The sequence below is a fragment of the Podarcis vaucheri genome (assembly GCF_965113315.1).
Source record: "Podarcis vaucheri genome assembly, chromosome: 7".
Taxonomy (NCBI): domain Eukaryota; kingdom Metazoa; phylum Chordata; class Lepidosauria; order Squamata; family Lacertidae; genus Podarcis; species Podarcis vaucheri.
In genome coordinates this window covers 56,948,165-56,975,689 of record NC_138765.1, presented here as the reverse complement: position 1 = coordinate 56,975,689, position 27,525 = coordinate 56,948,165, and the positions used below count along the sequence as shown (strand labels likewise).

At 47.7% G+C, this 27,525-nt stretch overlaps 1 protein-coding gene across 4 annotated transcripts; it reads right to left on the bottom strand.

The window, feature by feature from the left end:
* Window positions 1-3,296: 3,296 nt before the first annotated feature.
* IRX5 (iroquois homeobox 5) lies at window positions 3,297-25,545 on the bottom strand. 4 transcript variants are annotated; one of them, XM_082233329.1, is made up of 4 exons: window positions 24,356-25,543; window positions 22,104-22,509; window positions 21,004-21,780; window positions 3,297-4,246 (listed from the first exon to the last, which is right to left on the bottom strand). In XM_082233329.1, exons 1-4 carry the CDS (start codon window positions 24,602-24,604, stop codon window positions 4,221-4,223), a joined length of 1,458 nt encoding a protein of 485 aa, XP_082089455.1. In that variant the 5' UTR covers window positions 24,605-25,543; the 3' UTR covers window positions 3,297-4,220. The 4 variants fall into 4 exon arrangements, with proteins under 4 accessions (XP_082089455.1, XP_082089453.1, XP_082089454.1 ...); XM_082233327.1 differs by lacking the exon at window positions 3,297-4,246 and adding an exon at window positions 11,463-11,930 and having other exon boundaries at window positions 24,356-25,545; XM_082233328.1 differs by lacking the exon at window positions 3,297-4,246 and adding an exon at window positions 11,463-11,930 and having other exon boundaries at window positions 22,104-22,543; window positions 24,356-24,640.
* Window positions 25,546-27,525: the final 1,980 nt, after the last annotated feature.

Sequence of the window (27,525 nt, the reverse complement as noted above, 5' to 3'; positions counted from 1 at the left end):
AACTACTCATCAGTGATCTGTGCTTTCTGAATTGCAGCCTTCATCTCATTCCAGGGGCTCCGCAGCAAAGGAGGAAGGGATGGCAATGCAACCAATCTCTCTTTGCCGCAGCACTTTGAAATATACACACTGTTAGCCGGGTGGACAGGTGAGGGGCAGTTACATAAATCTAGAGGCTGCTATTGTCAGAAGTAACGGATTGCCAGGGAAAGTCGTAATAGAGACTGTATTTAATCTGTGACCAATTGATTGCTCCAGTGTTTCAGGTATTTGTAGTGTAGGTTTAGATTTGTTGGGTGGTTTTACAGAAAGCCTCTGGGGTGTGCTGTCTTATCTTTTTTCCCCTAAATTGCTGCCTTTGACAGTATCATCCCTTTTGGGGGGGTGGGGGGTGGAATAGAAGAAACTTGGCCGTAAATCACTGTACTAATCAGCTGTCACCAGCCAACATGCATACATTGGCATTCAGCCGGCAAAATTTGTTTTGGAGAGGCCTTTAGCAACAGAAACCATGTTTGTATCAATAACCATCTGTTAGCTTTTCCTGCATAAGTATGTACAACACAGAAAGGAACAAGGCAAAAAGACGGAAAGGGAGAGAACTGGGAAGGGGGAGAGAAGAGAGAGAGAGTATTAATTACCTGTTTTAGGGGGGTGGAAACCTCTAGAAAGGTATACATTAAGTGCCCAGAGCTTGGATTCTCTACGAAATAAAGCTGCAGTGTGCTCATTTTCGCTTCCTAGACAGTCCCACCGGCTGATGTCAAAGGGGATTTATGAGAAAATGTATTTACGTAGGGAGCTAGCCAATGCATGCTTCAAGAGCTTCTGCGATTTCTCCCCCCCCCCCCGCCTCCAATGGGGCATTCAAGGAAGATTAACCCAAGAATTTGGATCGGATGGAACGCTCGGCAGAACGTCTAAGTGGAACGTTCGGGGAGAGAAAGTAAAATCGCTCTACGTGCAGGTTTACTGGGAAGAAAGGCCCGCTGTGCTCAGCCAGACGGACTCCCTTACTCTGTTTAGGATGGCAGCCTTAGAAATGGGGTTCCTCGGTTCTCTATCTCTGAAATCCGCTCGTTCTAATAAACAGGGACGAGGGAGAGAGATTAAAATAGGCTAGAGGACTGCTTTCTCTGCAGCAGTCTAGACCCGAGGTGTAACTTAAGTACGGTGCGCCTCCTCTTCTCTCGGTTAATTTTCCTTCCTCGCATGACTGCGTGCTTCTGGAAATAACTTGGCAAACGGGGAGCCGTTTATCTATTTTATCACGGGACCTGATCCAATTAAATAAGTGCACATTTAAATTTGTATCCATCAAGAAAAGAGCAAAGAGGGGGAAAGGCGGCGGGGGCGGCGGCGCTAGGGTGTTTGTACAAACAAATGTCCCTTGCCAAAAAGAGGGGGGAAAATAGCCTCATAACTTCTAATAACCCTGCTTGGTTCTGCTTCTCTTTTACTCGGTGGATCCACCAAGAAAGTCAGGGCGGTTGGGGGACAAAAGAGCTACCCAAAAAAGTTTTTGGTTTGCCGTGTGTGTGTGTGTGTGTGTGTTTTCTTTTTTGGGGGGAGAGGTGTTATGGGGCACGAAATATCAAATCTCTTTGCAAGCGAATAAATCAGCAGCCGAGAATGCCTTCCTTAGCAGCCCACGTCTGAGTCCCGGATCCCAGCTTCTGAATACAAGCTGGAACACGAAACTAATTATAACAGTGGAGTAAGTGGGTGGCTGGAATGGGGAGGCGTTTCTGTTACAAGTCCCACTTTTATTAGAGGAGGGCTGCGCTTTAGCACCGGGGTTAGTCACAGTTCAAGAACAGCTTTGCAAACAGCAGAAAAATACATGCATCGTTCTTTTGGGGTGTTCGTGGAGGGCACTGCTCGGTTCTCCCTTCCTTAACTTGAGTTTAATAATTGTTCAGGTTCTTCAAATCCCTTGCTCAGAACCATTGCGGTCCCATAGACTGTAAAAAGAGGTTTCGACCATCGTCCCAGAACCAGAAAGTCGCCACATTCCATAATGTAGGTGAGCACACAGGAACGACGACCGTGGGCCTTTATTCAACCCACATTGAATAAAGTTAGGGTTTGAGTATATTGAGTGGCATGTGGGGGGCGGGGTTGGGGGGAGGCGTTAGAACTATGCGTGAAACGATCTACCGGGTGTATATCCCTTTTTCTTCCGTGGATTCAGGCTGGATCTCAGCAGTAAAGAAGAAGAGCGCAGCAGCGAGATCCTATTCTTAAACACTGTAATAGTTGGCGTGATGAACCCGCATAGCTAGGGCGGCCAGGCACTTCAGACTCGGCTTCAAGTTCCAGGGAGGTGAGAGAGGCTTACTTTCACGAAAGTGGGCATTGGATTCAGGGCCGGGCTGACGCGGAACAACAAATGACCCCTCTCCAAGCATGCGTGCGCGCGCACACGCACACATGCACATGCACCACGCACCAAGGTACTGAGCATTTTATATCCAACAAAATTATACTCAGCGCATACCCATTGAAAATAATGGTCTCGACCAACTTAGGTCCATTCATTTCCGTGAGCGTAGCTTATATACAATTCATCTTGCTTTATACTAGCGAGGGGTGGCGTGGGGATCCCACGTTTCATTGGCAATGAAGCAATACTAACTTAAATAAGGCCTGCAGAAAACCATACAGGGCTTTCGACGTTTCCTTGGGAGTTTTTTTAAAAATGATATTTTTAGTGAAACAACAATAATAAATTAAATAATTAACTAACTGCTTGCCCTTTCATGACACTCAATATCAGCTGCCGGAGGCAGATGCCTCACTCTGCCTAATATTAGAGCTGGAACTGAAATATTGTAGTTTTCATATAAATAAATAAAAGTGTGGTTTTTTTATCATAATAAAAAGCAGAATCTGAAATAAGCAACAGGTGTACAATCAGGAAGCCACCATATTCTTCCACCCATTTCCCCTTCCTCAGTATTTATGGAGGGCTGCCAGGAGCGCCGAGACTGATACTTAACCTCCTCAAAATGCACTTGCTTTGAAGCGAGGTCGACTGATGTCGTCGGAGCTGGTGCCTGGGTGTATGGAAGAAGCCTGCGGTTTCTAGTTGGGTGGGGCTTGTCTTCACAGAAACCGAGAGGATATTATGACATCCTCGCTTTTGTGATTTTATTTTAGGGATGCGTACGACGCTCTTCACTATTAAACAAGTTCCTCGGGTGGCTTACGATAAAGTGATTTAATCATATAGCATACTGTATGTTTTCTGTTGATATGGCGTGCGTGAGTGGCACCCGGAAGCCCGTCCTATTGAGCTAGGTGAGACCTACTTCCGAATTTACATTCGTAGGGAGGTGTGATGTCACTGTGAGGGGGGGTGCTTTCACAATCCGTCCTATATAAACCAGGGGAAATGGCAGTACTTGGATTTTTAACAGGGGCTTTTAAATCAGACAGAGGCGTCTGGTTGTCTAAACTGTGGGTTTATGCTGGGGGAGAGGATTTTTCACCAATCCTCAGTGCATGGGCGTGGCCAGGATTTATGTTGTGGGGGGCAGGCTTCATGTTAGGGGGAAAGGCTCTCTGTTGGGGGGGGCAGATCCTCAGTAGGTTAAGCATTTTTATTGATTTACCTGGTATGGGGGGCAGCGGCCCCCTGCCCCCCCCCCCCTTGGCTACGCGCATGCTTCAATGATAATTGTGTTGCAGTGATGCAATGTTGGACATGTTAGACATGGAATGGGTTAATTTGTCGAATTAAATTGTTTTTAAAAGCCAAAATAACAGAGGATCTTTAAAGTATTTAATCAAAGTGTACAGCCCTCCTTATTGCCACAATGTAGACTTTACATTGAAGGTAAACCTCTCAGAAATTGAAGTAAATTCGGGATCCTCTGCTTAGGTCTAGCTCTTGACTTCTTAGACACACACACGGGGGAAAAAATCACCAACATTGTTTGTCTGATCTTGAATTAGTTAGCTTGTCCAATTTGCCAGTTCTGTGCCAAGGCAAGGGAATGCATTCAGGGAAAAGAAATAAATAGAAAGGGGAAAAAAGACCATTGAGAAAGTGGGCTCTCCGCCGTTTCACTTTACGATGCCTTGTTCTGCGCTCTCCTCTTTTCAATCAGCTTTAGCGGGCGGAGTGGGTGGGTATTTCTGTGGTAGCTCTGCAGGGCCTGGGGTGGGGGTGTTCAGTGTCCCTGGTTGCAGAGAAGCACGGGGAGGATCTGCCCTCAAGGCGCGCGTTCCTGTTGCTTCTCTGCATGAACAACAAAGAGACAATCTTGGGGCGCTCGAAAGCACAAGGATGAGTCAAATGCTGCTTGTTATTTTAAAGGGGTCTTAAAGGAAACCTTGTCGATTGTAAATACTTTTAAATCACAGAGTTCGGGTGGAGAGAGAACCGTGTGTCGCCTCTTTCAGAACCCTGTATTAGACTGTCAACTGCAAAACTTATTAATAGACGGTATCTGGCTGGAGGTGAAGATTGTATCACCACGGTGCGGTGTGTGTCTCCCCCCTCAAACCTCTCTGCCCCGCCTCCAGTTGCCCAACAGCTGCAGGAATCATACGCCGATTCCTCTGTCCCAAGAGTTTGCCCTGAGGGGCATGTGGGTTTCTTGGTTTATTTAAAAGCTTAGCTACTGGAGTTATTTAAGGAAAGGCTATAATTGACCACCTATTTTACTCCGCTCGCTATCTGTGGCGCTGTCAAAAGAAAGGAGGGGGCATTTTTGATGCCGTGCCCTTGGACACGTGGGTAAGTTTGTCTTAGGAGTGCAACCCTGTGATCTGAACTATTGGGGGGGGGGGCTAGCCTTATTTACTCAGACGTACGCCCCAGTGTGTTTAACGGGACTTAATTCCAGGAAAGTTTGCACAGGATCTCAGCCTTAAGTTTGTTCTCCAAGAGGGTCTTATTTAATAGGGAAACGTGGCCTCTGGTTTCCAGAGGAATGGCTTCGGCTCACTTCCCAATGAACCAAACTTGGATTTCTCAAACTGCCCTCGCTGCACTTTTCACGACAGCTGCTTATAGACTGTAAGCTCCGTGCGGACAGGGACCTGCTGCTTATTTGTCGCGAAGCATCCCGTGCACTGATATGTTACCAGGGAGAGGAGCTGCTCGACAGAAGGAGAAGGAGCCCTAATTTGGCATCCTGGTGGCTATCGCCTTTCTATGGATCCTTTTCTCTTTTAGCTATCAGTATGTTGCCAGAGACACATCAGGCTTATATTGGAAAACAGAAGTGCCATCTAGGCAAGTTTATAATTTTCTCAGTCTCGCCTCTGCTTTACAGTGATTGGCCTTTCTAGCAGGGTTGTCGCAAGGGCTGCGGAGAACACCTATGCAGAATGTTTTGAAGCACCCCATAGCTACAATCCTCTATATACATAACACACATCTGTTGTGTGGGAGGCCCATTGAATACAGCAGGATTTACTCCCGAGACCTATACAGGATTCATTTGCAAGTCGCTATAAATAGAGAGAGAGAGCTAAAGGAAAGTTCTCCCTGAGCTGATTGCAGAAGGAAAACATTTAAATCAGCATGCGCTGAATTAATCAATGGGACTTAAAACTGCTTTACAAACTTTGGCTGGATCGTGTCCTAAATATTATTTTTCTCATCAAAATGCACCCTTAGGCTCAGTAAATCGCTACAGCTGCTTTGTGGATAGGGCTATACAGCTCTCTTTCAGCTATGTCCACCAACCCAGAGCGCCTGCTAGAGCAAGCATATAGAACTCAAAGATACCGTATAGATAGCTAGCAAAAGAAATCTCCCAAATCCACGGTTGGCCAAAACCTTATTAAGACCAATAAAAAAGTCACAAAATTGTGGCAAGCTTCCGCGTTCTCCAAGTATCTTCGCTAGGCAAGATGTTACACAAAATGTCTCAAAAGAGTAAACTCCTGCAGATGGCGGAAACTTGCGACTTCTTTTGTGTCCATGCCTTAGCTTAGCAAGAAAGTTGTTCCACAACTCAAGGTTTTGAACTCGTTTACTGTAGGTTCCCGCAAAGGAGTGCGTTTAAGATTGCAGCCTTAACAGCTCAATGCCAATTCTTGGTAAGCTACGACTCCTATAGATGGTTGTTTTACAAATGACAACCCAGCTCTTTCCCGGCCAGCTCCCCTTCTTTCTCTCTGAGTAAGGCCGCGGCTGTCTCTTAAGAGCAGCTACGCTCTAAAAGTCCGTTTCTTTCCCATCAGAAAGACTGGCCTTCTTGTCAGGGACCCGATCCAGTTCAATCTCATTCATTTTCTCGAGGGGCGTGGGGAGAGGCTTAAGTACCACTCTGCAACTGAAATACCTGTGTTTTATCAACCTGTGATAGTACTTCACTTACTTGCTATACACGGTGCCCAGAATTATTAAGAGGAGTGGAAATTCTATCTAGTTAATTTGACTTATTTTAACATCCTCCATATGCGCGCGCGCGCACACACACACACACAGAGAGAGAGAGAGAGAGAGAGAGAGAGACGCGCGGGGGGAGGCATGTTAAAATAAATCATATTAATCATATATATGTCTCTGTGTGAAAATGTATGTGTGGTAAACATACGAAGTTTCCCTACACTGCTACAAGCTTTCTTTCTTTCTTTCTTTCTTTCTTTCTTTCTTTCTTTCTTTCTTTCTTTCTTTCTTTCTTTCTTTCTTTCCAAACCAATCGTTCTTTGGTTTTCACCAATCTCCCCCTCCCCGCATCTTGTAGAGGTAAGGAGGCTGCAGGAATGCGAGTCTACAATCAGCCATCTGTCAGTTACAAGTGGCTTTTTCTTTTTTTGGTCGTGAGGAGAGGGCCGAACGCTAGGATACGCTTTCGTGGCGCTGGGGGGCGGGGGGGGGAGAGAGAGAGAATGGAGGAGGGGGAAGCAGCAGCCTGCCCGCAGACTTTCCCTTCTTCCTGCGGGTCTGTCTCCGAACAACTCCACTCCAAAGGAAACAGCTGGGCTGCATTGCTCGCACCCAAAATTAATTAAGAGCTCCGTTCGTGGGGATTTGATGATTCAATAAAAACCCAGACTCTCATATTCTCCTCTGTGGCTGCAATGATCCACTTCACTTTCTCTCTCTCTCTCTCTCTTTTTTTTTTACTGGGGGGAGATATATGTCCCTAGATAGGACGGACCGGCCTCTTCCCCTCCCCACAAGCGAAGAGGGGTGGGTGTTTCCAGATTGTCTCTAATGCTCACACTAATTCAAAATTGCCACTTGTTTGCAAGGTTCGGGGAGGGAGGGACGCTCCCTCTCCCTTTTCAAAATGATCGTGATGAGGAACTAGAAAGTGGCGGTGGGGGGATTGCCAGTGCTGTCAAGAATTAACGTACTGGTCGTTTGGAAAAGCAGCTGGTTTGGGGGTTTTTTGGGGGGGGGAGGCGGAGGTGTCTGTGTGTGAGACGGTCTAGCGCCTTGCCAAGTCCAGATGGCCTAATACTCTAAGCAGGTCACGTAAAAAAAAGGAGCGGAGAGGAGGGGGAGAGAAGTGGTTGGTTAGGGGAGGTCATGGCTATCGCTTTACACGTCGTGAGCCGAATTCGATTCGGCTCTAGGGACCCCAGGTTTTGACGGGCGAGAGTGAGGCTGCGCGGGGGGTGGGGGAGTTTCTCTCGCGGTTAGTTAATTCGAAGCAAAAGAATGTCTGGCTGCAGCCTGTGCAACAAAAACCACAATTAACAACAACGCCCACTTGTTTTGTTAATTTCTTTAAAAGCAAACAAAACTTTGCTCCCTCCCCAGCGATTTCAGTTTGCAGCCCCCGTCTCAAGCGAGAAGAGGACTTTCCCGAGTTTTTGAAGCGTCTCACAGCCTAGAAGGCTCCGGGTGGAATAGAAATTCTACCTCGTTAACCCAAGGGGGACTTTGGGGGGGGGGCAGGGAGCTCACTTTAGTTGCCCAGTGACTTCCGAGGATGGAAAACTGCGCCCCAGATTATTTAATTTCTCCTTTCCCCACCCCCAGGAACGTTTGACTTCAGTGCAAATAAAGACAGTGTCAGAACCCCTTTCAGTGAATCCGAACCTACCTCAGCTCAGTCTAGAAGCAAGAGTATTTAACGCGTGTTCACGCTACGGATATCTTAACGCGGGTTAAAGTCGCTGATTGCAAGGATAATCCAAATTAGTTAACCACGAAATAAGCCTGAATGGTTCGGGCACTAATAAAGACCAGAGCATTTTATTCCGGATATGTTCACCTGGAATGACCACCACTAACAAGAGAGGCATTTAGGACAGTCCTTCCACCCAGAGTCATGCAATGGGGAAACGGATCCTTTTGTCAAACACGGGGATTTGAAGAAAGAAAACGCCTTTAAAAATAGGTGCGGTTTATTTGTCCAGCGGAAATCGCCTTAGCCATATTTCATATGCATCGACTCAAGTCTTTGGGTTGCCTGTTGAGGGGGGGGCGTTTCTGGGTGGCTGTCTTCATGGGTGTAGCCACGAGGGGCAGGGAGAGACAGCTGCCCCCCCAAAATCAATAAAAATACATAGCAAACTGAGGTTCTGCCCCCCCCCAAAAAAAAAAATCCTGGCTACGCCCATGGCTGTCTTACCGCAAGTTCTTAAAATCATCTCCCTCTTTTGACGCAATTGGATATTTAATCTCTCTTTCAATCATCTAGAACATGCTTCCTCAACCTCGGCCCTCCAGATGTTTTTGGCCTGCAACTCCCAAGATCCCTAGCTAGCAGGACCAGTGGTCAGGGATGCTGGGAACTGTAGTCTCAAAAACATCTGAAGGGCTAAGGTTGAGGAAGCCTGGTCTAGAAGACGTTTTGTATTAGTATGTCACATCCACACCATACACTCAAAGAATAATTATATACCACTTTAAGAGACATGGTGCCCCCACAAAGAATCTTGGGAACTGTGGTCTGCTAAGAGTCGCCTATCTACTCTCTAAGAAACTACAATGTTCCCGGGATTATCCGGGAAGTGGCGAGTGGGGAATCCAGTTTGAGTCCAAATACCTGGGCCTTGGATTAGCCGAGTTGTCTGTGGATCGGGTTCAAAGCGGACGCTTTTAACTTTAGCAATTTCCAATCAATGAGCCCAGGCCGGTTCAGCGGATGAAACAGATTTCGGGGTCCGCTCAAATCCAAGCAGCTAATGCTCTCCTTAATTCTCTCTGAGCCAGGTCTATCTATATCTATCTATCTATATCTATCTATCTATCTATCTATCTATCTATCTATCTATCTATCTATCTATCTATCTATCTATCATCTATCTATATCTATCTATCATCTATCGGTTCATCCTTTAGGATTTCTCAGGCCAAGTAATGGATCTGAAAACTGTTCCAACTGGAGTCGAGGTTGGACTGGCACCCTCCTTGGGAGCAAGCCCGTTGAAACCAGACGGATTTACTTCTGAATAAACCTGCATAAGATTACCTGGCACGTTCCCCACCGCCCCCCTTCTCTCAGATCTCTGCTGGCTCCCGCTGAAAGGGTTGTTCAAGCCTATACCCACTTACCTGGTAGGAGTAGTAAACACCAAAGTGTTAGTTTACAATCCTTAGGTTAGTTCTGAGTAAACACACATCGGATCTAGGATACAAAAAGGGTTCCAGGCTGGCTGTGCTCTTTTACATTGTTGATTCCTGGGCGGGGTGCGTGTGACTTTATTGAAGTTCGCTGCTTTCTTGTGATCAAGATGATGATGATTATTAATAATAAGTGAACAAAAATCGTCCTCCTTTTTGGAGGCTGGAAGAGAGAAGTTTCCCCCATAAACTTGATTAGTTTAATTTATTATATGAGTATTATATATCCGTAGTACATGTGGTATTCCACCTCCCTGCTTCTTCCTTTTTTCCCCCAGGAGAGGACCAAGTCGGAGGAGTGTTTGAGCATAAGAGGTGCCAAAGAGGGCAAGAGATGATTGGTGGCAAGGGCTTGCCCATCAGAAGGTCAGCAGTTGGAATCCCTGTGAAGGGGTGAGCTCCATTTGTTCGGTCCCTGCTCCTGCCCACCTAGCAGTTCGAAAGCACACCAGTGCAAGTAGATAATTAGGTACCACTCCGGCAGGAAGGTAAAAGGCGTTTCTGTGCACTGCTCTGGTTCGCCAGAAGTGGCTTATCATGCTAGCCACATGACCTGGAAGCTGTACACCGCTCCCTCGGCCAGAAAAGCGAGATGAGCACCACAACTCCAGAGCCGTCTGCGACTGGACCTAACGGTCAGGGGTCCCGTTACCTTTTTAGCTACCAAAAAAGCTACCAACAGCACAGGACCGGAACTAGCAGGATGGACGTCTGTCTGCTGCTGCGCAAGAAGCGAGTGCGCACTGGTTTCTTTAAACTGGGAGAAATCAATAAACGCCATTAGAACCAAACAGTTGAAATAATTTCCCTGCCCAATGGGCATCCTGGCTTTCCATAAAATCCATGCAGTGCTGCGTTGCGTTTTATTCCTGCCTTCCTGCTCCCCGCGCCCCAAACCAGCGTTTCTAGTCCTCATGACCGCAAGAGACCAGAGTTTTCTACTTTGCTAAATGTAGACCACCATTGCAGGATGGAGAAGATACATGAATCTGTATTGGTGGCAGCCCTTCTTCACTCCTGCATAGACTACCCAATCCTTGACACTGTTTCTACTAACGGAACAGTAGTTACACCGCAGCTCACTTGGAGCCTATAGGCCTACTTTATTTGCTAGGCATCTGCCACTCTCAAAAGATGTTCACCTCGCAAAGGACTTTGCTGTCTTTATTGTGCTTGTCCTCACAACAGCCCTGTGAGGTAGGCCACTCATGAAGATTATGAATGTGAGAGCACAACACATTGGCCAAGGCCACAGGATGTCGCTCCCAGAGCTAAGTCCACAAACTCTCACTCCTGTTGCCTGTTTGGAAGAAACAGACAAGACCAAGGTCACCACAGCCCAACTTAGGTGTAAAGATTCCACTTTGCCTTTGTCGCTTAAGCCTTGCAGTTTATTAGCGAGAAATCTCTTGAAATCCCTTGGTTTTTTTGCTTTGGAGATGCCCAGTTTTTTCCCTTGCCGCAGCCGTCTTCCTCCAAAACCAGTTCGGATTAGTCTAATCGAACTTCAGGGGAGCTAAACCGAAGTAAATATCCACTAACTCCTGTATGGTGCCTGGCTCCTTGCTGGATTAAAACCGGTGTCCGTGGAAGGGAATCAGAAAGTCTCCTGAGCATCACTCAGAAGCAATCCCGTTGCAATCCGTGTGATTTAAATGCAAACGAAACCGATTTGAGTTTGGTTACCCAAGCCCCCTAGAATATCTCCCTCCCCCCCAACTCAGTCTTTGTGGATATCTTTGGGCACTGGGGAAACAGCTGTTTTGGGAGCTGGTTGCACAAAAGCTAATATATACTCTCTTTATTGGAGCAGGGATTTCTCTCCTCTTTCCCCCTTTCTTGCAAGAGCATGACAAACTCTCGCTGTTTCCCCCTCAACCCTGAAAGCAGCGTGTGAATAAAACAATTTGGAGGCTACGGAACCATCTTTTATTCATACTGCCTTTAAACAAGAGTGGAAAATATATTCCCACCGGCCCTCAGGCCACTGGAGCCAGAGAGCGGATGATCTTCGAAGCCAGCAGCATCCTTTATCCTCATTGGGAAAGTGTGCTTAGAAACTGGCGTGAAATCGGTTTCAGTCCGAATCCTCCGAACCCGAATTACCCTTCGTTTTCACCATAGCGTTTCAGGGAATGCACGCAAAGTAAAACTAGATCCCAGATTCGTCACCACACACACTCCACGGTAAAGCGAAGTAGAATTCGAATCAATGTAGTCACAATAAAACATCGGGGGAAGCCTCCAGAATGACAGTAATACGCAATCACTAAAAGCGGGGAACGCTCTCTGGTGATCATTTTAAATCCGAGTCCAGCTCTGGAACAGTGTGTGCGTGGGAACTCGGATGTTAACCTTTCGGAATTCAAGCCGGAGTCAGCATCTGAGTGGAGAAGATTTAAGGGGTAAAGGGGGACGCTCATCCACTGACACGTGTGCGCATGTCTGTATGCCCAAGCTCCCTTTCCCCTTCCCCAAATAATACCACTTTTATAATACCACTTCAGTCAGAACATCCAATTCCCCATATTCGCAGACCATTCGAAGCAAATCAAGGGGTTTAGGCAAGGTTTGAAAGCGTAAGGTCTTGGAGGAGAGAGCTCTCTGTCACCGCAAATCTGTGAAGATGGTTCCTGTGGGTGTTTACTCGTAAAAAAGTCTTACTGAGAGCAATTGGACTTGTGCCTAACTAGGGTGTGGCGAAGTGGACAAAGAAAGTTTGGTGTGTGGAAGGGGACTTAGGTAAGGGTCAGTTCTCGGCTCATACCTGTGAAGCTCACTTGACCCTGCTTCGAGTCTCCTTCTCTAACTTACCTTGCAGGGCTGTAGTGAAGATAAAATGCGGAGTGGGGGGGAGACGGACTCTGCGGGATTCTTTTTTAAATTATTATTAAATAATGAATACTGCCTAGAATTGCATCTTTACGCAAGTCTGTCCTGTCCAGGTTTTCCTACCGCTTTAAGGGAGGTATCTTCCTGAATAAGTGTACACAGGATCGCAGCCTTTAAAAAATAGTAACAATCGCGTTATTTACAATATATATATATATATATATATATATATATATATATATATATGAGGGCCCTAAAAAAAAAATCAGTTTGTACTGCCCAATCCTATCTACATTTTACTCGGAAATATATCCCACTGAGTCCATTGGGGTTTACTCCAAGGTAAAGTACACAAAGGACTGAAGGTCTGGACTGCAATCCCGGGCACACTTCCCTAGGCACGGGTCCATTTGAACTTGGTGGGACTTACTTCTCAGCAGACACGCATAGGATTGCATTGTTAAGGGCGTTCTGCAAAGCGCAAACTGAATCTGACATCAAGAGGAGTTTAAAAATCCCTTTGGATTAGTTTTCCTTGTTACGGATCTGTTCGTTGCAGGTGGTTTAAATGATCATAAACTCCGAGGAAATGTCAGACAATAGAGCCCTATTCTTGGTGGAGAAGTTTCTTCCTCCCGTTAAAAGATGGGGCGCGGCAGGTGGGGGAGAGAACCACTTTCCTATTTTTACCTTTTCATCACCAATTAAGTCTCCACTCCTTTTGAATCCGGAGGGTTAGGTTAGTCTTTATAGAGTAAATCTGTTCTTCTTGGGCAGCACCTCTTTAAACGAGCCCCTCAGGAGTCCCAGAGAGGGTCGCCAGAGCAGTTGCGTTCATATGGTAGTGTGCTCCTCTGCCTTCTGCGCGTTTCCTTGAAATAGTTGTTTTATGTTTTATTTTTAACAGTTTGGAAACCGGTTCCGAATACGCCTCCCGCTTCTCCCATTCAGGAAGGAAGCACTCGTTAATCTGCTATTGCCGCCCATGCAAACATACACGGGGTCAGACACACGTAGAAATATTTCGGTTAAACTGGTTTGCTGGGATTATGACCCTCTAGATATTGTTAGACTACAGTGCCGGTCATCCCTGACCTTTGGACCGGTTGGCTGAGGCTGATGGGAATTGGAGGAGGGAGGATATGAGGAAGGGGCACATGGGTCTACCACCCCTTGTTCCAAGCTCATCTTTGTGGAAGTTTATGCAGACATTGAAATCAAGTTCTGGTGGGAACCTTCCTTTCAGTACTGACTCGGTCCTGGGAGGCATGATGTCTCTGAGCATGTGCAAAGGGTTCTTTCCTTCTGCTGGGGGGGAAAGCCCGCATCTGGGATGGAGAGGGGGGTTGGAAACAGGCTTTTGATGGTGAGTTTCATCGCTCTCTCTTTGGAAATGATCAACCCCTGATTTGAAGGCCTCAGTCAAATAGCAGCCAGGAGCCAGGAATCCCAAACGAGTAGACGTGAAAAGGAAAATGGTTTTTGCAACACTGGTGATTTCTCTCCCTCTCTCAACTTGAATTGAATCTAGTCACTTCCATGCTTTTTATGGGACTTTCCTCCACACACGCACACTTCGCCTATTAAGCTTACAGCTGGACGTTCACTACAATCCTAAACACGCAGACTAAGGAATAAGCTCTGTCGAAGAGAATGGGATTTACTCCCGTGTAAACATTTAGAGGATTGTACTCCCAAACCCACGTGTCTCCCCCGCAACTATTACCTGAAGCGGCCACCCTCTCAGCAGAAGTGTGAGACCCACCGAACAAAACTTATATCCGAGTAAACATGCATAGGCTCCAGCTGAACGCCCTAATGAATCTTTGTTACCCCCAAGGAGGTGATTTCGGTATTTCAGCCGCCCTAAGAGATGTTCACATTTCGAAACGATTGTTTTCCAGTGTTGTTGTTTTTCCAGCTGAGACAGATCCTTTGGGCGCTTACTCGGGAGAAAGCCCCACTTAACGCGGTGGGGCGACGCCGACCTGCCTAGAGAATCCACCTGCGCCTGTTTAGCTCCTTTCAGTGACTGCTTTTTGCAGATCAGCCGGTTTGAGGATCAACCGGACCTTCGCGCTAGACAAAAGGCCTGCACTCAGTTTACAGGTCCCTGGAAGCCCTGCGCTCCAAACAGGAAACCCGACTTGTAAACGGAGTGCCTTTGACTTCGATTTATATGCAACCTACTTGCTAGCAAGCGCTTCCAAACTCAGGCAAAAGTGGAGTGCGAACTTTCTGGGACTTGTACCTCAGGACGACTTCCCGGCTCCTATCACTTTGATTTGCAGGTAAAGCTGCGCCCCTGAAAGGGAAAGGAGGGGTGAATAATCGGCTTTTAATCGCCATGCGTCTGAAACCCAAACGAGCCGATCATTAGTTAATTACCACCGAGTTTGTAACAGCCTCTGATGACTGCTCTCTGAAGTGCTGTTTACTCCAACCGTAACCTAAGAGGGATTTTCTTTTTCTGTTTTTAGGAGGTTAAGGCCAGGGAAGCGGGGTTGCCTTGTCTTCTCTCCACCCCCTGAAAGTGAGATCTAAAAGTTATAAGTCTGCAGCGTGCAGCGTGGAAGAATGAAGCAATATTTGGAGAGGGATCAGAGACAGAAAGATTCCGGGTTTGAAATTACTGCTTCATTACGTTTTCATTTTTTTTAAAAAAATAAAAATCAGAGGAACTACTTTCCCCCAGACCATTCCGGGGCGCTGGCAAACGGTTTGCAGGCGTTTGTGTGTGTGGATCGAGGGGAAGGTTGACCTCACCTCGCTGCGGTTTGATCTGCGCGTCGCGGTTTTCGATTTGCAGAACAGAGACCTGGCTGGAACACGAGGCCAATCAGTCCTCGCAGCCCCTATCTAAACCTGCAACATGCACAGCCCTGAGCTTTAGAAGGAACCCTCGATCTCCAAACGAGCGTCAACTCGGCGCCTTTCAAACGCTATCCAGGGCATGTGTGCTTGCAGAGGAAGAAGTCTCGCACTCTTAAGCGGGGCATCAGGGTTGTGATCCTACGCGAAGGGACTCCGAAAGCAGTGAACGCTTTTTTTCCAGGAACGCGTTTGCATGCTTACTTAATCCGAAGCAGGTTTGCTTGAAAGCCCCATGGTCCTCAGTAGGATTCCCTTCGGATGGGGAACGTAGCTTAATGCCACACCGAGGGCTTCAGAAATGTTATGACCTGGAAGTCAGTCTACTTTGTGGCATTGACGCATTTGGGCGCCCCCAGCCTGTTGCCCTATCTAAATTCACGGATTTCGACGCCACTTGTCTCCCTGGCCAGTACCTTTTCCATCCCCCTCCACACGCACTTCCAGTACCACCCCGCTTTCAAAATACTGGATCCCAAGTCCCAGCCATTAATTCGGATTTGCCCCCCTCCCCATTTGCGAGAATACTTCTATTACCCCAAACTTTGTTTTCAAGTCCAGCTGTTTTCTACCTTTGTGTGAATGAGGAAGATAACTGCCCGGCTGCCCCCCCAACCCCAACCCCCACAACCCAGGATGGATTCAGACTCGCTGCAGGTTTAATAAATTAGAGATCCATACGTTACACCTTTACACGAGTTTTCTCTCTCTTCCCCACCGAACGTTCGAAACGTCTCAGAAAGCTGGAACCCTGGACTGAAACTGACAAGCCTTCTTCTCCCACCACCCCACATCCATAAACTTCACGGGGGGTGAGTTGGCCAGCGGACACCTACCCATTATGAACCGCCTTGTGTTTTGCTTCTAACGCCATGCAAAGACCACTTGTTATATTTAGACGACAAAAAGCGGTTCCTTTCACTAACGCAAGTGGATCGAAACTGGTTTGACTCCAGCTACTTTGCACGTTGCGATTCCGAAATAAATTTAACTGAAATCAATGGGAATGACTTTCCTTTCGATATCTAATACGCCTGATTACTCCTAATACGAAGGAAATTCCACTGGAACGCATAGATCTTCTTTTCAAGTATTCGTGTGTGTTTGGGGGGGGGGAGTCTATTTAGCACCACGGCATATCAGCCTCCTACCCGATTCACGTGGTGTCCCATTTTGGATGCTCAGGAAAATTGTTTTGCCTCCCCCCCCAAAAAAAAACAGCATACATAAACACTATTTGGGATGAAATGACTGTTTTGTATGTAACTTCCTCCCGAAAATACAGTTGGTGGGAAATATATTCAACCGTTGCACCCAGCCAAGTTTTACTTAGAGGAGACACGTTCATATTAATGGACTTAAGTTTCTCTTGTCCATGAATTCCAGTGCGTCTACTCTGAGTAGAACAAACATTGGACACAACTCTAAGCTCCAGATGTTTTTAGATCTTTAGACATAAAAACAAAAATCACCCCGTTTAAAATAAAAATGTAAATTTGTTTCGGATGTCATTGTAAACGCTAATTACCATAACATTATTTTTGCTGCTATAAAAACAACAACAACCCGAAGACATGTTTTGCTAAGGGTATACCAGACAAATGCATGTTAGTTACACATGTATTTAAAATTTCACCTGGAGAGGAGAGTACACTTAATTTTTATTGGATTTATTATCTATTCATAATCCTAGTTCAGCCTTAACTAGAATCAAGAAGGACAGCAGGCCGGTTAGTTGTATCTTAAAGGAAATTGATTAATTCCCTTAGGAATTTAATACATCAAAAGAAAACCTTATGGAGACTGCTGGCGCGCCTATTCAATATCATCATTATTATATAGAAGGTACCAAGGTTGACAATATTTATGTTTAAGTTACTAACCTTATATTCTGAGTTTGTGTGGTGTCCCCCCCCCAAATTCAAAGACTGAAAGAATCGTGGTTATTAAAATTATAAATAACATCAGCAACAGTCTCGAGGCTTTCATATACGTGCGTGCTGAAAATGGTCATAATTATTTTTTTAAAAAACCATACCAAGTATACCACGACCTTCTTTATTTTAGAATGTCGGGAAGCTAAACATTATATTTATATTTAAAAGGCGCCTTTCAGAATTGAAAGATCGGATGGCCATTTCTAATAGGCCAACAGTTTCCCCTGAACTCAACTAAGGTCAACGAATCATTCGCAACTTTCTTTTCCCTTAAATGATGGAAGTAAGTGCAACAGGTTGATTTGTGGAGAGTTCCCCCCCTCCCCGCCATCACTCCCCCTCCCCGCATCACAGTTCAGATGAACGATTTGACCTGGGTATTGAATCGGTGCTTTCTTTGAAATCATTATTTACAGTATTCTTATGGCCCTAATATGTGATTGTTTACACGTTTAAACAGCTTTGACTTCTTTATTTAGATTTATCGGCCAGGCTAAAAGAGTATTTGTATATACCCCGTGGTTTCTTGGGGGAAATCAAATCACATCTCGGTCGCTTTGAGGGTGAAAGGAAAAAGATTACCCCCACCCGCAAATCGTTTAACTGTATGTAGCTAAACCAATTAGCAGCTAATTAATTATGCGGGTCCAGTCGAAGTTCCGAAAAGCTCGCAAAAGATTTATACAAATATAGGGAGACAATTTTTCCTATTTTCCGAGGCAGTGACGAAAGTCACGGATAAGTGACATCCGTAGAAAATCCAAAGTAATTGGGGGGGGGGTATTCTCTCTCTCTTTTTGCAGGAAGATATTTAATATTTTTTAAATGCTGGAAGTGAACTCCGAGTTGAAAGATTAAGCAAACGAATACAAGTTGTCGCCTTTCTAAAATCCACGAAAATTCATTGCCATCTCGTTCAAATCAATGGCGTTTATTCCCGAAAAAATATTTTTAGGCTCCCTGTGTTAAGGAAACAATCAAGGCAAGCGGGTAAGAATCAACTTAATTTCCCTTCGATAACGTGGGTTCGAGGCTGGGATGCCAATCAATTTCCAAACAGGGGTGAAAAATAGAAAAAGAAAGCTATCTTATTTCACTTCTGAGTTGTGGGTTTTCTTTTGTTTTTAATTCTTTTTATATTTTAAGCGCAGTGTTTTCCTAAATATTCAATGCCCCTTTCCCATTAATGGAAGAGATATTGAGGGGGGGAAAATACTTTTAATTTTCCTTTCTCCTCTATTTAAAAGCCCATAACCCTGAGACCTGGAAATAAATCTGAGTCCCCCAAAGAACCGGCAGTATGTGTAGGAGTGAGACCCTCACATCAAACCGCGACCCTAGGTGGTTAAGATTCCTGAGCTCCAAATGATTTAGCAAATCGGAAATCCATCTTTCTTCGGAGCCTTCCTTTCACCCCACTCAAGTTTCCCGTGGATGTGCTAGATTTTTTTAAGCACTTCTTGTCGCTCCCTCTTTAAACTCGCCCAACTTTCAAAAGATGAGCGCTATGTTTGAAATTCGGTACAAGTGTGACACCTACCTGTGAATTTGGGAAGCAATCCAAAGGCGACCCTCCTCAACCTTCCATTTGTATGTGCTAATCTCCGTACAGGCAGCACGCACACCCCGCCAAACCATCAAGTGCTTTTGCAGAATGGAGCCGCCAATAGGGGGAATAATTTTAATGCTAAACTTGAGGCTAGCAATGCAGGGAGATATTTCGTCTCTCTCTCTCTCTCTCTCTCTCTCTCTCTCTCTCTCTCTCTCTGTGTGTGTGTATTATACACGCACAACTGAAATGTCTGTCCGTATACACACACACAAAGAGAGATGCACACTGTATATGCACAAACAGAGCTATTTATCCATCTGTTTCCCCAGTGTATTCTCTTTTAATATGTATTCCCCCTATCCCTCTCCGTAAAAACTCTGCAGACCTTTGAAATAGTAATAAGGGATAAATCTGGCATAAAATCGAACTCATTAGCAAAGTTCACGAGCTGACTGCTTTGCATAAAGCCCGACACTGATTAAAAGTAATTAGGTTAAGAGACGGTCCGCTATTGCCATCCTGCGCTTTTGAGTGCACTTCCACAGGAAATCTCCGTCCTCTCCTCCTGTATCCCTGTATCCATCCATCCATCCATCCACCCCGCTCGACAAGCAGCAAGCTACAAGCGATAGACGTTCAGAGTCGCCCGCTAGCATCCACGGGACTGGGTCCCCAGGGGGGCGGTGGGGCCAGGGAAACCGGGGGGAGCCTTAAGACAGCAAGCAAGCTGACATATTCGGCTGCGGGGTTTTTTTGAGGGGGGGTGTTGCTGCTTTTACTGAATCAGTTCATGGGTCCCAGCTAGCTCAGGGAGAGTCCAAGGTCTCTCTGGCAGAGATCTTTCCCAGCTTTTCTGCCCGAAACCCTTAAAAAAAAAGGAGATGCAAAGAGACCGGACCAAGGGACCTTCTGCGCGCTTAACGAGGCAGAATTAGAAGGCCACTCATCCTACGCGGGGATCAGACCCACAGATATTCAGACTGAATTAACTCCCCTGACAGGCCCTCATTAGATTCGGAACGTCACCGGCGCTTCCTTTCACAAGTCAATCACCTGTACATATTTCACTGCATCCTCCCTCCCCCGCTCACCCCTGTATACTTTCGCCTTTCTTCCCGGTCCCACCTGTCACCAAATCCATCAGGTGGAACTTATGCCAAATGTAGAGGCTTTGCCCAAATCGCCTGCGTTCAGGAAACACCCGTCCCTCACTTGGAAAAGTTACTTTCAGTTAAATTCTTAGAGTGCAGATTTCCGCTTCCCCTCCCCTCTTTCCCCTTTTAAGAGTGGTGGTGGAAGGAATGTACTCTAAATATGTCTTTTGTTATGGGTCTCCGCCCCAACCCACATTTCCTTCTGTCGGCTCCACTTTGCCATCAAAATGAATAAATAAAATAATTTGTATTTTTTTAAACAACTCTGTGCTTTGATTAAATACCGACATTTGACAAAGGGGCATCTGCAATTTTATACTTAATCCCGTGGGTTGACCGGCTTCTCCCGCTTCCCCTAATTAAAAAAAAAAAGTTCTTCGCATTGAGTAATAATATAATACTACTGATCGTAATTCAATAGGCATAAAAATTTAATTTAAACTTGTATATATATATATAGATAGATTTTAAAACTATGAAACAATTTGGGAAAAGACACAGAAATGTATATATATATTTATATATATATATTTATATTTTATATTACCAAAAAAACCAACATTGATGGCTGTACAGGCGGTTGGATTTCATAATTTACTTCAAAGATAGTGTTACCGATTTAAATACAAAAAAGCTACATTAAATATACAGAATAACATTTCATACAAATTGTTTCTGTCTGCCTTCCCCCGCCCTCCCCATGTGGGTATTTTTTCCCTCTTCCCGCACTTCCTGCACTTTTTACCTTAAGACATTATTATTATTATTATTTCTCCTCCCAAGAGCTGCTTACTTTCTGCTTTCTCAAATAAATTATACCACTAATTTTGGAAATTGGAGTGGTCTGGGTTTCTCTCCCCCCTCGTTTTCTTGCTTTCCTCCTTCCGCACTTAGTTCTCTCCTTTTTTAATTAAAAAAGAAACCTCTGCCAAAATCAAGTCTGAATTGGTTGTAAATAAATTAAAACCAACAACAATAAAAAGCAGAAAGAAAAAGACAAGATAAAAAATTTAAAAGAAAAGACAAATCAAGGGAGAGGGGATAGTCCGGTCGTGGATGACGAAGAGGGTTTAATCTGGGAAGAAACTCAAGATTAAATATGCGACATACCTTTCTTCAGTTCGTAAGGCGAGTCTTTACTAAGATCAAACTGGGACTGGCTTCTGAGGATTTTAGTTTCTTTAGCCAAGGCTTCCGCTCTGTTCAAAATAGTCTGGTTTAATCCGTTAAAATGGGGGCTGGGGTTCCCCGCCGTCGCCGCGTTGCCGGAGAGGTGTCCGAAAGAGCTGTAGTTCGTGTAACCCGGGTAAAAGGGGCTGGTGGTGTAATAGAGGGGCCGCGAGAGGACCGAGGCGCCATTGGGGAAAGGGCAGTGCGTGGAGGAAGGCGACCGCGCCGTCGGGGATTGCGCGGAGCCGGCTCCGGCTAAACTCGGAGCCTGCGGGGCCGCCTCGCCGCTGCCCTCCTTCGATTTGTCCGCTGAGGTGGCGATCTCCGCCAAAGACCACAGTTTAGGCTTGGAAAGGGCCCCGGCTCCTGCCGCCGCTGCCGCCTGAGGAGCCGCCTGGGGCGAGTGGATCACCGACGTCCCGTTGCTGGAAGGCAGGAGAGGGTGCAGGTCCGTCGAAGGGGGTCTGTACTGGGCGGACAGCGGGTGGGCCGGCTGCGGGTCCTCTCCTCCGGCCGGGTGCAGCTGCTGGTGCGCTTGAAGAAGGAGGCGGCCTGCTGCAGCAGCAGCCGCTGCCGCCGGCAGACAATGCGCCAAAGGCGGCGAGGCCCCGGGGCCTCCTTTAGACAGCGCCTCGTCGGGGGCTTCTTTACAATCCGAGTCGCTCAACGCGCCGTCGGCTTCTTTGCCTGCCGCGCCTCCCTTCGGGTCTCCAGCACCTGAGGACAAGGGCAGAGGGAGGGCGACACACAGTCCTTGAGGCCTCTCTGGAGCCCGATCCTCGGCCTTCCCACCCACCCCGTCGAGTCCCAGGTGGGGGGGGGACACCTTCCCAAAACGCGCCTTATACACTACTCTGGAACCAAGGTTTTCTGGGGACTAATCCAGACAGTTTCTATTTCCCCCTCATGGCCGTTTCAGCCCCATTAAGTCTAGCGATCCCCTGCTCCTCCCTCGCCCCAGACCGACCCCCTTGCCAAAAAGCGTACAACCCAGTTCACCTCCCCAAATCCGTCTCCTCTCATCTCCATCGGCCGCTTACCTATCTCGATCGCCTCCAGATCGCCCTTCTCCTCCAGCTTCTGTGGCTCCTCCTCGTCGTTCTTCTCCAAGTCGATGTTCTCCTCTTCCTCCTCGTCTTCGCTCCGGTTCCGGGGAGTCCAGGTCATTTTATTCTCCTTTTTGAGGCGCCGCCGGGCGTTGGCGAACCAGGTGGAGACCTGCGTGAGGGTCATCTTGGTGATGATGGCCAGCATGATCTTCTCGCCTTTGGTGGGGTAAGGGTTTTTCCGGTGCTCGTTCAGCCAGGCCTTGAGGGTGGCCGTGGCGTCCCGGGTGGCGTTTTTCCGGTAGGCCGGGTCGCCGTAGGGGTAGGATCCCAAGGGAGCCGCGTAAGGGTGGTACCCCAAAGAGCCGGCCATGCCGGGGGTGTGGTCGTAGGGCGAGCCCTGGAGGAAGGAGAAGGAGAGGCAGAAGCGTCGCCTGAGGTGAGAAGGAGACCTCCTAATAATCATTCTTGAAATCCATATCTCTGAGAAATCAAACCATCTCCCTCCCGTTTGAAAGGGTCCTCTCCACAATACGTGGTTGTACCCCCATCTCCATAACAGGCTCGGCCTAAAAGTTGGAGTGTCACCATACCTGGGGGTGGGAGTCAAAATAAGTCTTTCCTAAGCTAAACACGAGTTGCCCACCGGTGTCTGAATGCGACCAGAAAGTGTATCTCACCCACCCACTTCCATCTCTGCCAAATTACCAAGCTATAAACAGTAACAAATTACACCTCAGCCTCCTCCCCTTCTAATTGAACGCAACCTTTTACACAAACCCACACACCCCCTCCCCCCCTTTCACTTGGAAGCATGACAGTGTCTAGACAGATAGCAAGCTCTGCCTCCATGACCCACCCCCCACTCCCGAGGGGGGATTTTCCCGACAATAAGCCTTAAACCGAAATATTCGGATTCAACTCTATTCCAGTCCAAGTGTTTCCAAGAGGCCTAACTCGCATTCTTTTTTAAGAAGCTGCGTTATTTAGATTGGAAATGTAACTAGAAGAAGTAGTTCAAGCATGGAAGAGGAAGCCCTTTAGTTTTGGCTTTGTTTAGTTTCAGGAGGGAATAACCACTTTATTCGCTTTCTCTTTGTAGATTTATTGAGCTACTGAAAGCGTTTCTTTTACATAACTTCTGGACAGATGTTTTCAGATGTATTCCATACTGCCTGAGATTATTGTGGAAGGGGTAGGTACATTTTAAAAAAAAGATACTGAAACTTCAAAAAAAAAATTTTTGTACCTACTCTAATCTTCATCTTCATCATGAGATGGGAATTATAGCTCTGCAATATTTGGGGAGCCCGATTAAGACGGCAAGGAAATGGCAAGGGGCAGAAGAGTCACCCCCTTATCCAGCTTTTCTTTTGGGCATCTCAACTGCCGGATTTGACATGAATTAAAACATCTGAAAATCGTACTGGAGAGTGTATGTGTATGTATAGACACGCACCTTCACTGAGACTCTAACTCTCATACGCTTTTCTAAATTAGAATGAAAAGGCACAAACGGAAAGCCTCGCTCTTCTTAGCCCCTTCAAGATCAAAGCTGCGTCCCTAATCACACACTGACCCGGAGTTACTTTGCGGGGTTGACTTCCGAGCAAACACGCTTAGGATCGCCGTGCTCTGCTGCTGCGTGGCGACCTGGCGTGCTTTTACTCGCGTGTAAAACAGCCGCCGAGGATCGTGGCGCTGCCCGGCTTCCTTGGGAGCAAAAGTGGAGCTTACTGTGGAGTAAAACCAGATCGCGCTGCAGCTCCCGTTCAACTCTGTATTGGGGGGGGGGGAGGGGTGCTGATAGTCCAGAGTTAAACCAGCGAGGAGAAAGACGCTGGCCGGCTGCAGGCTTCCTTGCGAGAGAAATATCCCATTGATCTCCGCGCAGGAATCCTTCCTCCTGCAACCGATTTCTTTTTAAGAAAATGCGGTAGGCTAACCATCCACTGAGGAGGTGCGGCCATGGAAGGTGCCAAAATCCACGGGCAGCTTTTCTTTCCTGCACCCCTCCCTCTGCACTTCATCTTTCCCCACTTTACCTGCCGCTTTCGTCTATGGTTACAGCCTGCAAACCCTCCAAGCTCCAGCCCCTGGGTTATCTCCACAACTCCCCAATAACACCCGCCCCGCCAAGTCTTCGTCCCTGAGCTCTGGTTCCATCCCTCTCTCGGTCTCCTCCTTTTCCCACAAGCGGCCGGCGTGGAGGAGGAGGAAGAGGGCGACCCGAGCGCTTCCCTTACCACGTAAGAGGAGAAAGCGGCTGCGGCCGCGGCCGCCGGATCAGCGCCGTACTGGAGGTGTGAGTTGTAACCCGGCGAGGGCGCGCTGAAGGCGGTGGAGCCGGCGTAAGGAGAGAAAGCCGAGCCGGACGACGATCTGCCCAGCTCATCCGTCCTGGGGCCGGAGATCACGCTGGTGCTGTACGCCGGGCAGGAGTAGAGCGCCAAGGAAGCCGACGGCTGGTACAAATAACCCTGAGGATACGACATGGCCAGAGGCAGGCATATACCCGCCAGGCAGCGAGCGCACAGCCACCACCGCCGTCGCCAGGAACTGCGTCCGTCCTCCCTCCCTGCCTCCCTCTCTCCCGGGCGCCCTGCGCGTTTCTCTCTACGGCGAGCGTCGTCGAGGTCTGCCTCGGAGGGTGCTTCTGCAAGCCGGGGCTAGCGGGCTCGACGCGCGCGCCCTCCTTCGCCGCCTCTCCAGTGCAGCCGAGCTGAGCTTGGACGCACTCCGGCGAATGGCTCCCTTCTTCTTTTCTCCCCTCCTCTTCCTCCTCCCCCTCTTCTCCTACTCCTTCGCCTTATCTCTCTGCCTCCCTCCTTTGGACGGAGAAGGGCGCTTTCTCTCTCTCTCTCTCTCTCCCCCCCACCCCACTTTCCTTTGCGCGCTCCGCCAAAAGGTCCGGCCAAGACGCGAAGTTGGAAATCGAGGATTCTGACGCCTGCGACGCAGCGCGGCCGAAGCTCCACCTTCCGCGGGTGTTGGCAAAGCAAAAAGGGGGAAAAAGTGGAGGGGGGAGAGAGAAAAGAAGAGGGGGAGGGAAACGAGAGAGAGAGAGAAGAGGAGGAGGTTGGCTCCTGCTGGGCTTGCCACAACCAAAGCCAACCAGCCAGAAAACCTCTCTTTTTCCCAGCCCCCCTCTCTCTCCCTCTCCCTCTCTCAAGCTCAACTGCGCCGGCCTCTGGTTGGCAATCAACAGCCAAGCTGTTTAGCGAAGATCACCTCCAACTTTCTTCATTTGCTAAATACACCATCAGCGCAATTTCTCTTTTGATTTATAGCGAGGAGCTTTTGCGCTCTCTCTCTCTCGCTCTCTCTCTCTGGCTCCCTGCGCTGGAATGCAAAAGGCACTCAGTTGATGAAATAGATTTCATAACAAGATTTAGTAGCCATTAAAACACACACACGCGGGGGAAATAAAATCATGAATCGATGCTTCCCGAGTAAACATTTGAAAAAAGAGCAGTTAATGTGAGGTTTTTGTTTTTGTTTCTTAAACTATCTGCAGAGAAGAGATGCAAGAAGATAACTTCTGTTCCACACAGTTGCTTCGCGATCGTGTTTCTCTTGTCGCTCTTATTATTGTTTGTTGTTGTAGCACATATTACTGCTGGATGTTGGTGAGCCACAAGGCCCTTTACTCACGAGGAATCCAGCTGTGGATTTCTTCTCCTCCCACCGCTCAAGCAGCACCACCCCTCCCCTTTCGACAGCAGCAACTGCGGGTTAAACGGATTGGGCCAGCCGCTTGACACTTAGCTAGGGGGCTTAACGAGTCCTCCGCAGCCTGCTTAAAGCAGCGTGCTGGAGCTTGAAACGTTTTGGGGATGGCTGGGGGTTGGGAAGCCTGCGTGGGTGCCGCGCGGATCGCAGCGTTCGGCCTGCTTGGCTCAGGGCGGCGCCAAACGCCTGGAGGCGCGCGGACTGGCAGGCCAGCTCACGCGCTTTGGGGATCGCGGCGACATACACGAGCGAGCCATATTTTGCCAATTAGTTTTGCGTCTTGGCAGCCCGAAGTCGAGTTTGGGAGCAGGCTTTTGGACTGGACTGGGGACGGGAGGCGGGATGAAAACTCAACTAAATATTTCTTTTCGGGGGAGTGGGGTGGCGGAAGGACATGTCCTAGTCTTTTCTCCCAACCTACCTTGCCGGGTTGCTGTGAGGAATATCGCACTCTCCCTGTGTGTCCCAACTGGTTTACTGTGGATAAATGTCACGGATTCATTCCGCTCGACATTAATAAGAGAAGTATAGGCAGCGAACGCACAGCCGCGAGCTCGTGCGTAAAGGTCGATGAAGGCCAATGGAACAACTCAAAGGTGCCCAAACCAGGGGATCGACGTCGCGTCGCTCCATCCCCTCCCTGGTCATCTTAGCGGGCTGTTATTTGGTGGAATTGTAGCATACCTGTTGTTACACGCGGAACCAAAGGGCACAGGGCAAACGCCCCCTCAGATGCTGGGGAGATGTTTGTAAATGTGTATGTTTTAAAACTGTTGCGATAATAGGGGCAATTTCTTACCTCCCGCCATCAGCCTCCTTGGGATGGAGAAAAATGCGCGGGGGGGGGGGTTGATAAGGAGAAAAGTGGGGTGGGGTATGATGGGAGAGATCTGCCTGCTGAAAGAGGTTTGTGCAGAACATCTAAAAGAATAAGCCAGGTATCTTTACTACACGCCCCATTTAAAACTCATAAAAGGATAGAAGAGAAAGCAGATTAAAACCATATGGGCCAGGGGGAAATCCACAGCGATCGTAGGATGTAATCGCCTTTGATTCCAGCAGATATATAGGCCAGCAGGAAGATACCTTCGCTTGTAGGAAAATGCCCTCTCTCCACCTCTTTTTTGGCGAGGGGGGGGGAGGCGGAGATGGGGCTTCGCTTGTGTGAGGTGCCTCCGCATCACCTTGTGGGTGTTTCTGTCTTTCAAATGCACTCTGTATCCATCTCGACGCCGGCTGATGAGCTTTCGAAGTTTCCTCTCGGGATCCACAGACAATGACACACACACACAGCCAGTCACAATACAAACACGTTAGCATGCCTGCATCTATCCATACAGCACATAATCTCAGCCCCCCTCTTGGCGAAATCCCTGCCCGGCTTGCTGATTTATTTATTTTTAAGGGTGCACAGGGGTCTGGGTCTGGAATGGGGTTTCTTTCCTATAGCTCTGGTCTGGTGCCCATTGCGTGTGTCCTCCTTTCCGCGGAGGTCGTTCTTGCCAGATTGCGGCCGCTCTTTCAGCCACTTACTTAGATGAAATACACAAGCAGAGTGTCAGTTTCAAAGCCACTGCAGCAGCCGCCGCCGCCGCCGCCAGAGGAGCGATGATCGCCCTCCGCTTTTGGTCTTGAAAACTCCGAAGCGGGGAGAACTTTGGTAAAAGCAGCGGAGAAGCGTAAG